The following is a 12,270-nucleotide window of genomic DNA, read 5'->3' as shown; positions in this document are numbered from 1 at the left end:
TTTTATCTGTTTGCTGATCGCGAGTTGACTGCGCATATAGTTTCGACTTATAGGCTCACGGTGGCAGAGAGCGCGCCAGAGTGCTGTGCGTGGTTGGCTTCCTTTTTTGTTCTCTTTTCCAACTCATTCTGCAAAATTAGACGCCTTTTAATTTTAATTTACAAAACATACAAGCAAAAAAAAGCGAATCCAGTCCAGAAATGGCGGTAGACACAGTATACAGCGTGAAAGAGGGCAAAGAAACGGCACTGAGCATCACACTGCACAATGAGCACAGTGTGGCAGAGCCAAACGCAGGCTGCGGAAGGCATCCGTGGCACAGCATTCTGGGCGCAGTTGCTGAGACGCAGTCTTCTTGCCAGCAGGACTCGAGGCAGGGCTTGGGTAGCGGGCAAGCGGCCAATGCGCAGTCAAACACAAGTGCTCTGATGGGCATGGAGGATATTACAACACAAGGGCTGCTTGATGGGCTGGAAGAGCTCTACGACCAGCCGAGTGAATCGATCTTTCTGCTGCCCGGACCGAGCAAAGCTGGCTCATTGTTGCCGGCGGCGGCTGGCAAAGATGCTGTAGAGACTGTAAATAAGAGCGATGCGGCCGATTGCAGAGACAGCGCTGCCGATAAGCAGCTGGCAGACATGGATTCTCAGGAGACTGAGAGAATTGTTGAGCAGTTTGGCAGGTTCTCCAGCGCACGGCTCGGCGCGACATCCGAGCCCAATGCTGGCGGGCGGCAACGTGCGGGGCTTGTTGCTGGCCACAGCGTGCGAGCAGGCAAGGCACCCGACCCAGGGCCAGAACCCGACCCCGGACTTGAATCTGAACCTGGACCTGTAGCTGGACCTGGACCTGAAAATAGATCCGAGACTGCGGCCGACTCCAAGCTGGGGAGAGTTGACGAGCCCACGCCAGAGGAATCCCCCGCCAACACCATGGAATTCGATGGCATGAGCGAGTCGGAGGCCCTGGGCATCATTGACTCAATGGACGAGTTTGCGCGCGCGAACGCAGGCGACAGCTGCAGCGCCAAGCCAGAGCTTTCCAGCACTGGCGGCGACGCAGAGATAAAAGACATGGTTGACGAAGAGGCACAGGAGATCATATCGCAGTACGGCGGGTTCTTAAAAGCGCGATCTGTGGCAAGGGCTGGCGAGACCGCAGGCCCTGCAGTGCGCAGTCGAGCCTCGCTGCACCCGCACCCGCGAGCGCTCACGCCTTTGAATTCGCCGGCGGCAGCGCGGGTTTTGTCACGGGCGGCTCAGCCTACGGCGCCGGTGGCCGCGCCTGCAACGCCCCGCAGCGCTGTGCCAGGAAGCGCGGGGGTGCCGCCAAAGATGGCCAGCCCATTCCCGTCGCGTCAGGAGGTTCTCTCGGCAAGGCGCGCCCTCAAGGGCGACGCGGGCAGGCCGCCTGCGCTGTCGTTCAGCACGCCGCTAGGAAAGCCCAGGTTGCGCCTGGCTCTCAGTGCTCTTCCCCCTCTCACAGCAGCAGCGGCACCAGCAGCGGCAGCAGAATCGACACAATCAGCGGCTGCGGACACACCGCCAGCAGCACCGCCAATGCTGGCATTCAAATCGCCAGGCCTCAAGCGCCAGGCGCCGCGCATGGGCTTTACGCCACCAGCCAAGCGCGCGTCGTTTGCGCAGCCGTTTCGCTCACCAGCAAGATCGGCCGACCACAGCCCAGCGCCGCTGCCAGGGCGCGTCAAGCCGCCGCCGAAGCTGCCGCCGGTTACAGTGCGGCGGCAAGCAGCTGCGGGTGCTCGCGCGCAGCTAGAGGCCAGGGCGGCAGCGGCTCCAAGGGACACCCGCGGCGAGCGCTGCGGGTTGCAAGCGGTGGCAGACGAGATTGCGACCACAGCCGAGCAGGCGACGGCGCACGGCGTTCCCGGCGACGTGCTGGCGATGACGGCGGCAGCGGCCGGCGCGTACGCGTTCGCAATAGGCACGGGCCGGTGGGGGTGGGCTGAGGCGCGGCAGACGCTGCTGGCGCGCGGCTGTGAGCCGAAGGTTGTGGCCGAGGCGTGGGTGCGCAACCACTTTCGGTGGAGCGTGTGGGCAGCGGCCAGCTACGCGCGGCGGCTGCCGGCGCGGTGGCGCACGCTGTGGTGCGTCGAGGCCGTGCTGGCGCGGCTGGTGCAGCGCTATGAGTGCGAGTATTTGCGCGGGCAGCGGTCGGCGCTGCGGCGCGTGCTGGAGGGCGACGCGTCTGCGCAGCAGCTTATGGTGCTGGCCGTGGCGGCCGTTGGCTGGCAGGGCGCAGCGCCGCGCCTCGAGGTCACCGATGGGTGGTACGGCGTCGCGGCCTCGGCCGATCCGGTTCTGGTGCAGGCGCTACGCAGCGGCCGGCTACGCGTCGGTGACAAGGTCGCGTGCGTGGGGCTGCGCCTGAGCGGCGTGTCCGACGGCATCGATCCGTTGTCGCCGGCGGCGCGCAGCGCAGCGCTGGTGCTGAGCGCCAACTGCGTGCGACGCGCGCGCTGGGATGCGCGACTGGGCTTCCAGCGACGCGGCGCCATGTTCATGTCCCTGTCGGCCGTCTACGCGCTGGGCGGCGCCGTCGGCGCGGCGCTGGACGTCGTCGTCGTGCGCAGCTACCCGATGGTCTTTCGCGAGGCGCTGGCCGGTGGCGCTCACGTCACACGCTGCGAGCGCGAAGAGCTGCGGCTGCACGCTGCCCACGACACGCGCCGCACCGCGCGCCTTCAGGAGCTGGCCGAGGCCCGCTTTGCGCCCGGCATCGGCACCGGCACCGAGGCCGCCTCCGACGCGCTGCTGCAAATTGTCGACGCCGAGATGCCGCCGCGTGCGGTGCGCGCGCTGTTCCGCCTGCTGGTCTGCGACTACCCGGCGCACACGTACCGCACGCCCGAGAGCAGCGGCTCGCGGCTCGCACTCGTCACGTTCTGGGCACCGCGCGGGCTCGGTCCCGCTGACTTTCCTGAGGGCCGGCGTTTTCTGATGACCGGGCTGACCGTCTCGCCGCAAAACCTTGCCGCCGCGTCCGCCGCGCCGCCGCCGCCGCTGCGCCTCAACTTCAACGCCTCCGGCAGCCGCTCGCGCCCGATGCCCGCCGACGCCGCTCTCGTCGACCTCTCCGAGTACCGCGAGCGCGGCGCGCTGCATGTGGACGAGCTGTGCCATGTTGACGTGTGCCAGGAGGTCGACCTTATTGGGCGCGTCGAGGCCTGCAGCCACCCTGGCACTGGCGCCGGCGACCGCGACGGTGACGGCGACGGCGACGGCGGCGGCGACAGCAGCGCCAGCGCCAGCAACCGCCGCCGGACGCAGTCTATCCTGCGCCTGAGCAGCCCCGACGAGCACGGGCACGCCTTCTATGCAGAAATAGCCTTCGACGCCCCCGCATTCGGCTTCATCAGCCCGGCGCCCGGCTCGCTGGTGACTGTGCGCAACTGCATCTGCCTGGCACAGTCAAGCGCCGAGCCACGCACCTTTCTGCTGCGCGCCGAGGACTCGACCGAGTTTGCGCTGTGATTTCAAGAGAAGCAAATATATTTTTTAAAGTAGCGAATAAAGAAGTACAAGCTGGCAGCCCCGCCGCCGCCGCCGCCTTCAATCCCAACTTGGCCGGGCTTAGCCCAGGAAGTTGGCCACGATGAAGTGCAGCACAATGTGGCAGAAGACAAACTCGGCAAACGCGCCCTCGGCCGACCCCGACGGGAACTGCGCCCGGTTCTTGGGGTTCGTCTTCATGCGCAGGTTCGCTGCAAACACAAAGCACGCCACTGCCGACCCAAACCCCGCCAGGAACGCGTTGTACGGGAAAGTGCCCACCAGCCCGCAGTACACGAACTGCACGATGCCCACTGCCACGCAGAACACCATGTATGTGTCGATGACCTTCAGCCGCTGCGGCGTGTTGGCTGTGTATTCCCGCGCCAGAGAGCTGACGATCCCTGGCACGCTGGCCGACGTGTTGAATGCCGCCGCTGTTGTTGTTTCTGCTGCTGCTGATTCGCGCGCCATTCTGCTGTTGTAGTCTGATTTGCCTTTGGCTTTGCTTTTGCCTTTTGCTTTTTGCTTTACCCGACGATTGGCCTGTCGATGTTGTCGAATTGCAGAGTCAATGTGGGAATGGGAGAAAGGATGCAAAGATTGAGCTACAGGTTGACGGGCCTCTGTCGGAGTATTAGAAGGCCAAAAGAGGATGGGAAGCAAGCATGATTGAACATATCACAGGCATAGCATGAATCGAGAGATTTCAACTGGATTTTCAGAAGCAGCTCGGCGTCCCTTTTTTTGGGCACCTAAAAACAACAACACTGTTTTTTCTTTTCCCTTTCTTCTTTGGCCACAGCCTGCGCTGCTCTTCTTCGTTGTACCTCTTCTAACACACCTACGCATCCCCTTAATTCTACTACTTCTCTGAAAACCGTGCTTGCCTCCCTCCAAATTTCCAATTTCCAGCTTCCAGTTTCCAGCACTACTCACTCTCACTCTCCCCGTTTTCCGACTCCGCCCTACACAGCCCGCTTCCGTTAGACATTCAGCCTTTCCCCAAATGGCCGAATCCATAATCACCTCGGTCACCAACCAGGCGGCCTACGCCCGGCCCCACGGCGACTCCTCCAGTGACTTTCTGCCGTCGCAGATAGCGCTGAATGTGCGCGGCCGCCGCTTTGTCATCGACCGCGAGACGCTCAGCCACCTGCCCGACTCGCTGCTCAACACGATGTTCCCGAACGGCCTGGCGCATATCGGCCGCTCGTATGGCGGCTACGGCTACGGCTCCTCGGACTACGCCTACTACCGCGGGGGAGGCGACGCCGGCGAGCAGACGTGGGTCGACTTTGACCCCGACATGCTCGAGTACATGCTGCACGCATACAGCGACACGCTCGAGTTCGACCTGCTGGCCCTCAACCGCACCTCTCAGGGCGGCGCCGCCGCCCGCGGAATGGCGCACGGTGAGGGCGAGGGCGAGGGCGAGGACACGCAGGGATGGCCCAACTACACCAACGACGGCAAGGCGAACATCTCCGGCAGCTCGGCCGCCGGTGAGCCGCCCAAGAAGGTTGCTCCCGCTGCCGGCGCCTCGAAGAACGACAGCATATCCACATTCACCGATACGGGCTCGCACCTCAACAGCAGCAGCGGCGCCGCCACACAGAGCACGTCGTCATCGGCCGTGCTTAACTACATCCGCTTCGTATCGGACGGCTCGTCCCCCGCTAACGGCGGCCAGGCCGCCGGCCCCGAGGTGGTCCCGCGGATGCCAGTCGAGACGCCCGTCGTCTACTACGACCGCAACCCGCTGGTGGTGCTGCGTGAGGAGCTGGACTACTTTGTTGTGCCATCGTCTGGCCGCACCAGAGGCGACGTCAGCGATGTCCCCGGATTCACGCTGGACATGGCCAAGACCCGCTGCGGCGAGCTGCTGGCCGAGGACGACAGCGTCTTCGAGCCACTCGAGCGGACCATGCAGCGCAACCTGGAGAAATGGCGTGTCAAGATGAGCACCGAGGGTGCGTCCGACGAGGCCCATGCCCTGCAGTCTGCCACCGTCATCGAGCAGCAGCTCATCGACATGCTCTGCCTCGCCGGCTTCCCGCGCGACGCCAGATGGGGCTGCCGCCGCGTCGAGCCCTCAAAGACCGCCGTCACCAGCCTCCTCACCGTTCCGCTCGACGAGTCGGCCGACCAGGCACGCATGATCGCCGCGCAGAAGCTGCTTCTGTTCTACAAGAAGCCCGCACGCAAGTGCTGGTGGGAGGGCGAGGACGTCAATGCTGGCGACAACGAGCACAAGATCGACCTCAAACTGTGGTGCAGGCGCACCTGGACACTTGAGCTGGTTCTCATCTAGCCGCCAGCCTCTCACTGTTACCGCCGCTCGGAACCAAGGCGCAGCAGGCCTCCGCGTCTCGTCATCCAGCCACGCTTCCCCCTCCTTCTTTCTCTATTAATCCCCTCTCTCTCTCTGTTTCTTTTCATTTCTGTGCCTTTTGCTTTCTTCAATACACACAATTGCTTTTTCTGGCATTGATCTTTTTGTTGGATATAGGCCCAATCCTCACGTCGTTTCTGCGCTTATGCACATCAATTCGTAACTATAAAAATAAATGAAAAGCGTGCTCTGGCCAAGTAGCCGTTCTGCTTTTACCCCCACTGTCTGTCGCACCGGTGGTCTAGTCAGAGTCCTCGTCCTCGTCGGAGCCAGAATCTTCGCCCTCCTCGTCCTCGGAGCTGGACTCCTCCAGCCACTCGACAAATGTTGCGATCTTTTGCACCAGATCCTGGCTGACGTCGTCGCCGTCGGCCTTTTCAGACGCCTTGTTGTACCAGTAGACAATGGCCATGTCCTCGACAATGTCAAGCTCGTACATAAAGCGCAACACAAGCAAAAAGAGACGGCTGCGCACGCTCTCCTCGAGGGACCTGTCGAGAGCACAGAACCGCTCGACAATGTCAACCACATTGACCTGCTCGAGGTTGCTGCTTACCGTCCTTTTGATCAGCTCGCCCCACCTGGAGACCACGTGCTCGGCCGAGCCAGGCAGCGCGCTCACGTCGATGGACTTGAGAATCTCCTGGGTGACAATTCGCCGAATGTCCTCCTGCGACCCATTGAATGTGAACCGCAGATTGTTGATTTCAAAGCCCGCGACGCCAACGTCATAGTCCCTTTCAAACGAGCATTTGATCGACTGCCGGAGCTCATGCTCGAACGACTCGTCTGACACCTTGGCCGATGCACTGACTACCTGCTCATTGGACAGATCTTCCTCGGCGGTTGCAATGTCGCCAAGGACAGAGCCTACGGTGCGCAGCCGTCTGAGCCACGCTCTCGTGTTGGCAGACACGCCATCACGATCATGTCCGCCTATCACGTTGCTCCACACATATCCAACTCCAGATGTTCCCACGAGATTCAGGTCGAAGGACTCGAGCTCCAAAGCGTTGCCAGTAGTGCCGGGCGCCGCTGCCGAAGCTGCGGTGGGTCTCTCGTCGGCCGAGCCGCTGGTGCGCGTGTTGCGAGTGCCTTTACCGTTGCCTTCGTCCGAGTCCGAGTCGGAGTCCAAGCCAGACTCGTCATCGGACGACGCATAGTTCTCTGAATCGGAAGAGTCGTCGCCGTTTTCCTGGGGCAGCCAGCGTGCAATACGAGTAAACTCGGGGACCCGGACATTGGGCCCAATTGTCACGTCATCTCCAATGATGCACCCGCGCTCGACAAACACATTATCCAGGATATTCACGCGCTCGCCGATGATCGACCGCTCAACCACCGAGCCCTTGCCGATCTTGGCCTCGTTAAACAGGTGCGAGCCGCGCACCGTAGCAAACTCGCCGATACGGCAGCTTGTGCCCAGAACCGAGTCCGAAACCTGTGCAAAGTCAGCCACGTGCGAGTTGGAGCCGAGCATCACATGATGCTCCACGCGGCTTTCGCGCCCAAGAACCACCGAGTCTGCCTTGTAGACGGCCCCGCGGTTGTAGCTATACGCGGTTTCGTCAGCTGGATTGCTGTCGGGGCACAGCGGATATGCCCATCTTGCGATCAGGTCGCGGCTAATGGCGTCGTATGATGACGTGTCAATAACGCCTGCCGTATAGCCACTGTGGCTCACGTACGCGAGATCATGGTTCAAAATACCGCCTTCGTCCTTGCTTCCAACAGACCCCGCACCCCGGCTGCTGACACCGCGGCGGCCACTAGCGCTGCGATTGATCGTGGTCCGGCCGTCGGCGCCAATGCTGCTGGTTCCAGCCAAAATATGCGCGTAAAAGGTCGCACTCTCCAGGGGCGAGGTCGAGATGGAGTGGATAAAGTCGCGCCGCACAGTTTGGTAATCGCTGTTATCTCTGAACATCGAAAACACGAGGGGAGAGCAAATGTAAACGTTGGTGTCGATAAGGTCGGCGCGGATTTCGACCTCGGGGTTATCCGTGATAACGCTGATTGGGATATCTAGTTCATTGGTCTTGGGCAGCGAGGAGACGGAGTCGAGCGAAAACAGCCTGTTTGTTCTGGGGTTGATGACGTACACGGACTCCTCGCTCTTGTCACGGAGGCGGTGGGACGGCGTAGCCTCTTGTAACAGCATAGTCATGACTTGTTCAGGGTCCTTATGCTTGTTGGCCATGTGCGCTTTCACCAGCTGCGACAAGTCCATGTTAGAGATGACAACGCCTGTGCACAAGATAAAGTCAGAGACAAAAGGCGTGTCATCGATTTCGCACAGGGCCTCGCCGAGCGAGTTGGGCTTTCGCACGATGGTGATTTTGATTTTCATCGGAGAGTGGGCGCGCATCCACTTTGATTGCTTGATATACGCCTCGATGGCCTGAGAGTGCGATTTGCAAACGACCACTGTTTCCTTGACACCCGAGGAGGCCAAGAAGTCGAGTGTGTACTCGATCATCGGGACATTGCACAGGGGCAGCAAACAGCGCGGCTTGTTGAACGACAAGGGCTGGAACAAGTCATCGAATGAGTCGGCCAGAACGATGGCCACTAGAACATTGCTTTGGGCGGCGGCGGCCTTTTCTTGTTTGTTTCCCTTCCCAGGCGCCATTGATTCTCGTGGAATAGAGTGTAATGTAGTTGTGCTAGCTAGATATATTTTATGTGCCTCTCGATATAATCAAGAGAGCGAAATTGATTGAGTACTTGAATAAATGAAAACAAAAAGTAAAAAAGAAGAGATAAACAATGCGAATAAAAAATAATTTGATTGAATTCACAAGGGAAGAAAGACAAATGCCAAAGGCGCGGTTGACCCTTGACATGAAAAGAAAAAAATGAGTCGATTGGAGTCACGTGAATTGTATTTTTTGGACTTGATTTGTAATGAAAAAATCTAAAGCTTGGATACGCGGGGCCCGCGCTTGGCCTGCACAGGCTTGTCAGTCTTGTTAACCCGCTGGCGGCGCAGCTTGCCCTACACTTGCAGACATGAAAAATGTTTATCACATTGATATATTCGGGGAGAAACTGTAATTAGTATACAACAGCTTGACTAAAGCTAAGGACCAGATACACCTGGCACAGTAGGCACACATAGTGACAGTCGAATACGAGTAAGCAAATAAAAAACGTACCTTCTCCTTTGACTTTAGCGCATTCGTCTTTGGCTTGTGTGACGAGTAAAAGCACTGCTGGAGCGCAGCTGGGGCCGAAACTCGCAGTTGTGAAATGCTGGTCGCTGTGAAGATCCCCGACACGGCCTTTGATATCGCGAACATTGTATTCGTGTGTGTTTAAAAAGGAAGGGGAATTGAAGCGCAAAAAATAAACGAAATTCAAATTTCAAAAGGCAGAATTGCAAGTGTCACAGAACTCGATCGCGGTCAATGATGTTTGGCAATCAAGCAGAGGAAAATTTTCACGGTCAAGTCGAGTCGCATGTGGCTTAGGAAATAAAGCTACGATAGGCTCGCTGGGGTTTTAAAACCGTGGCAAGTTCGCTAGGTTTTTATAGTATTTCTTTGACTAAATTTATTATATATCAGTCATCTTTTTAGTTATTATAATCCGCAGCGCCAAATACGCCAGCAAAACTGCAGAGAAACGCGTGTGGTTACACAAACTTTTCACTTTTATCTATTTTTTGGTGATTGCCCGTACACTATAAGAAAATAATGAGGTTACAAATATACTTCAAACCGACATCCTTCCCCAGATATAAGGTGTTTAGAAGTTAGTGGCAATAGACCACTATGGTTAACAACATTAATCAGTTTGCTGCTTCTTTTGAAGAGAAGAAGCAAGGGAAGAAGGGTTCTTGCGCACACGCTTGGGCTTGGGCTTGGGCTTGGGCTTGAGCAGAGTCGGGTCTCGCTGTAGACTCTGGTTCAGCCGACTCTGACGATGCCTTTTCGCACAATAAATGGGGAGGACGCTCGCCTGTAAGCAGAGCATTAAGGATGATGCGAAAGTTTAGCACCGCAGCCATGCCACGATTATTCCACTTCCGTCTGCCTGATGGCACTTTTTCGCTATTCTTGGTCTTGGTTCCGTCGGCCCTGAAGGTTTGCAGGCAGTCTTCCATTGTATACTGGAGAAAGCTGTGGCATATAATTTGACAAGGTTCTTCTACCACCGGAATTATATTACCGCCTGTTGCAGTTGGCTGCTGCTACTGCTGCTGCTACTGCCGACCATTCTGCTGCCGCGCGGCCAACGCATCGCGTATCCCCTGTCTGATTTTGCGCTTAATTTTGCCCTGCGACCAGCCGCTCAGCCTGACAATGCGCTTGGGATTATCAGCAGGCTGGATATTAACGCATTGCTTCCGATTTCGCTCAGCCTTCTCATCCTGCACCTGCTGCCTAATTTTGCTGTCAATTTTGTCCTTAGGCCAGCCCTTTTTATCTCCTATCCACCGGATGATATCAGCAGACTGTGGGTGAATAGGCATTCATTGGTTGCGACTCTGCTGTACACTTTCTGTAATAGATGCGGCGTTGGCGGCAGTTTTAGTTGCAACAAAAACGGCAGTGGTTACTGCTGCGACAGATACAGCAGCTGAAGTGGTTGAAGCTGTGATAGAATCAGATGCTGCTGCTGCCATTGCGATATGGTCCTTGTGCTTGGGATTCTTCAGAGGAGGATTATCAATTTTGCGGAATTTTTCCATCCTGCTCCCACATGCCGGGCAAAACGTTGAGGTGCAATACTCGTGAATGTGCTGTCAGAGCATCATATGAGCTTGTCTAAGCCGAAAGGCCACAAGCTACTGCATTAATTCCGAATAGGCATTTATACAGTGGAATTTGAGAAGTTTTACATTGCCTATAAAAGGGAAATTAGGGAATATTTAATAGGAGGCTTCTCGGAAGGAATTTTGGGAATTTAGTATAATACAAGATTTATTGATGTTAAAAATAGTTTTTTTTCACAGATGTTGGAAATATACGTGGGGAACAACGCATTTCTGAATACTCAGGTATCCTGTTTTGGGTAGTCTAGATACAGGTGATCAATAACAGAGAAGCCCATCTGAAAGCCATGACTACATTCAGAATCAACGTGGTTTTCTGATGCGCATAAGGTAAAACAAAGTCAACATGCAGCCTCTTCAGTCGGCCAAAGTTGATAAGTCCAGGAGTTTGGCTGTCAGCTAGAAGTCCAGTTCCCAGAAGGTTAGCAGGAGAGTTACGCAAATTTAGGATTTCAAGCGTGCTGGAGTGTATTCTTAGCAGACAATTGACAATGTGCTTTGCAATATATAGCCTGAGATAAACGAGCTTATCCAAAAATGCTGATGCAGAAATCGAACAGACAGGAGTATGTGTGAGGCTTGTTGTTGTGTTAAAAAGTATATATATATTCGAAAAATGAACTAAAAAAAGCTAAGGGATGAACAGCCTCCATTGTTCATATTCATTGATATTTATATATGCATACGAATTCCCGCATATCCAAGTAGGAAACTAACTAGTGATTGATTAATGAATCACTCACTGGGGGCAAGCCGCAATTTCTTGTATCACACTTGTCAGCCTGGCTGCATACTCGTCAACAAATGGCTTGGCAAACACATTGTCACTTTTATAGGAGTTGTGGGTGTCAGTGTGGAGTTGCGATACGCTTGGGAATATATCGGCCAAATTAGCAATATTTTCAAATAGATGTCATTTGCATTTCCATTAAAAATCATGGGTTCATAGTCGCCTATAATCTACCTACTCTGGTAAAACCTAAAGTGTAGTTTTAACGCTAGTCCACAAAACACCTGCCTGTTGCAGCTCGCAAACCAAAGCCGCCAGCATATCCGAGACTTACTTGTAAGTATCAATGCTGATTAACATTGTTTTAACGTGGCTTTGGCCGCCAAAAACCAAGATCCCGGTAATATCCATTGTTATAACTGCATGCAAACTTGGCTTGTTGGCATGTCTGCATACGTCGGTGTACTTTATTTTTGCGCTTGAGCAGATAATCGGCAGTGCAAGCCATTCCCATTACTGGCACACGCCCACCAGCACGGCAAATTTGTGTAACAGCTGCTGCGTATTAGAATTTTAACTGCTGTATTGAGGACCATTATAATAATGTTGTCGGGGAGGTAGACGCTTGTCATACTGGTTTAAAAATAAAATATTAAATGAAATGTGTAAATATAGAAAGCAGCAAGTTTGGATTTAAACTAAACAAAAAATAAAGGAAAAATAAATGACAAAAAATAAACACGCTAAAATATGGCAAGCAAATAAATATAGTCAGGCATTGCTGAAAAATATTAATGCTGATTTATTTTATAGACAAATTTCATTTATTGTTTCTCATTCATGCATGCAGATA

The 12,270-nt window shown here is 55.5% G+C and overlaps 6 protein-coding genes across 6 annotated transcripts; 2 read left to right on the top strand and 4 right to left on the bottom strand.

Moving 5' to 3' along the window:
- Window positions 1–94: 94 nt before the first annotated feature.
- On the top strand, window positions 95–3,503 carry BX661DRAFT_176974 (BRCA2, oligonucleotide/oligosaccharide-binding, domain 1-domain-containing protein). Its single transcript, XM_051534534.1, has one exon. The coding sequence runs from the start codon at window positions 201–203 to the stop codon at window positions 3,492–3,494; it is 3,294 nt and encodes a 1,097-aa protein (XP_051394709.1). The 5' UTR covers window positions 95–200; the 3' UTR covers window positions 3,495–3,503.
- Window positions 3,504–3,543: 40 nt separating this feature from the next.
- BX661DRAFT_51359 (defender against apoptotic cell death 1) lies at window positions 3,544–4,253 on the bottom strand. The gene has a single exon (XM_051539211.1). The coding sequence runs from the start codon at window positions 3,984–3,986 to the stop codon at window positions 3,594–3,596; it is 393 nt and encodes a 130-aa protein (XP_051394708.1). The 5' UTR covers window positions 3,987–4,253; the 3' UTR covers window positions 3,544–3,593.
- A 268-nt stretch (window positions 4,254–4,521) lies between these two features.
- On the top strand, window positions 4,522–5,826 carry BX661DRAFT_140064 (uncharacterized protein; the record flags this gene model as incomplete). Its single annotated transcript, XM_051532821.1, has 3 exons — window positions 4,522–4,927; window positions 5,240–5,466; window positions 5,515–5,826. The coding sequence occupies 3 exons, from the start codon at window positions 4,522–4,524 to the stop codon at window positions 5,824–5,826; spliced, it is 945 nt and encodes a 314-aa protein (XP_051394707.1).
- A 322-nt stretch (window positions 5,827–6,148) lies between these two features.
- On the bottom strand, window positions 6,149–8,708 carry BX661DRAFT_160147 (nucleotide-diphospho-sugar transferase; the record flags this gene model as incomplete). The annotated part of the gene is made up of 3 exons (XM_051533300.1): window positions 7,759–8,708; window positions 6,887–7,620; window positions 6,149–6,682 (listed from the first exon to the last, which is right to left on the bottom strand). Exons 1-3 carry the CDS (start codon window positions 8,537–8,539, stop codon window positions 6,149–6,151), a joined length of 2,049 nt encoding a protein of 682 aa, XP_051394706.1. The 5' UTR covers window positions 8,540–8,708.
- Window positions 8,709–9,700: 992 nt separating this feature from the next.
- On the bottom strand, window positions 9,701–10,015 carry BX661DRAFT_168678 (uncharacterized protein; the record flags this gene model as incomplete). Its single annotated transcript, XM_051533446.1, has 1 exon — window positions 9,701–10,015. One exon carries the CDS (start codon window positions 10,013–10,015, stop codon window positions 9,701–9,703), a length of 315 nt encoding a protein of 104 aa, XP_051394705.1.
- Window positions 10,016–10,384: 369 nt separating this feature from the next.
- BX661DRAFT_176970 (uncharacterized protein) lies at window positions 10,385–10,654 on the bottom strand (the record flags this gene model as incomplete). Its single annotated transcript, XM_051534533.1, has 1 exon — window positions 10,385–10,654. A coding segment is annotated over one exon (270 nt), but the record flags the coding sequence as incomplete, so codon positions are not given.
- Window positions 10,655–12,270: the final 1,616 nt, after the last annotated feature.

This window comes from Kickxella alabastrina, assembly GCF_025024165.1.
Source record: "Kickxella alabastrina strain RSA 675 chromosome Unknown BX661scaffold_2, whole genome shotgun sequence".
Taxonomy (NCBI): Eukaryota; Fungi; Kickxellomycota; class Kickxellomycetes; order Kickxellales; family Kickxellaceae; genus Kickxella; species Kickxella alabastrina.
The sequence above is the reverse complement of the archived record's forward strand: the minus strand, read 5'-3'. Positions and strand labels throughout refer to the sequence as shown.

Excerpts from the sequence above, each read along its gene's own strand:
- BX661DRAFT_176974 (XM_051534534.1), top strand. The coding sequence starts at position 201 with ATGGCGGTAGACACAGTATACAGCGTGAAAGAGGGCAAAGAAACGGCA.
- BX661DRAFT_51359 (XM_051539211.1), bottom strand. The coding sequence starts at position 3,986 with ATGGCGCGCGAATCAGCAGCAGCAGAAACAACAACAGCGGCGGCATTC.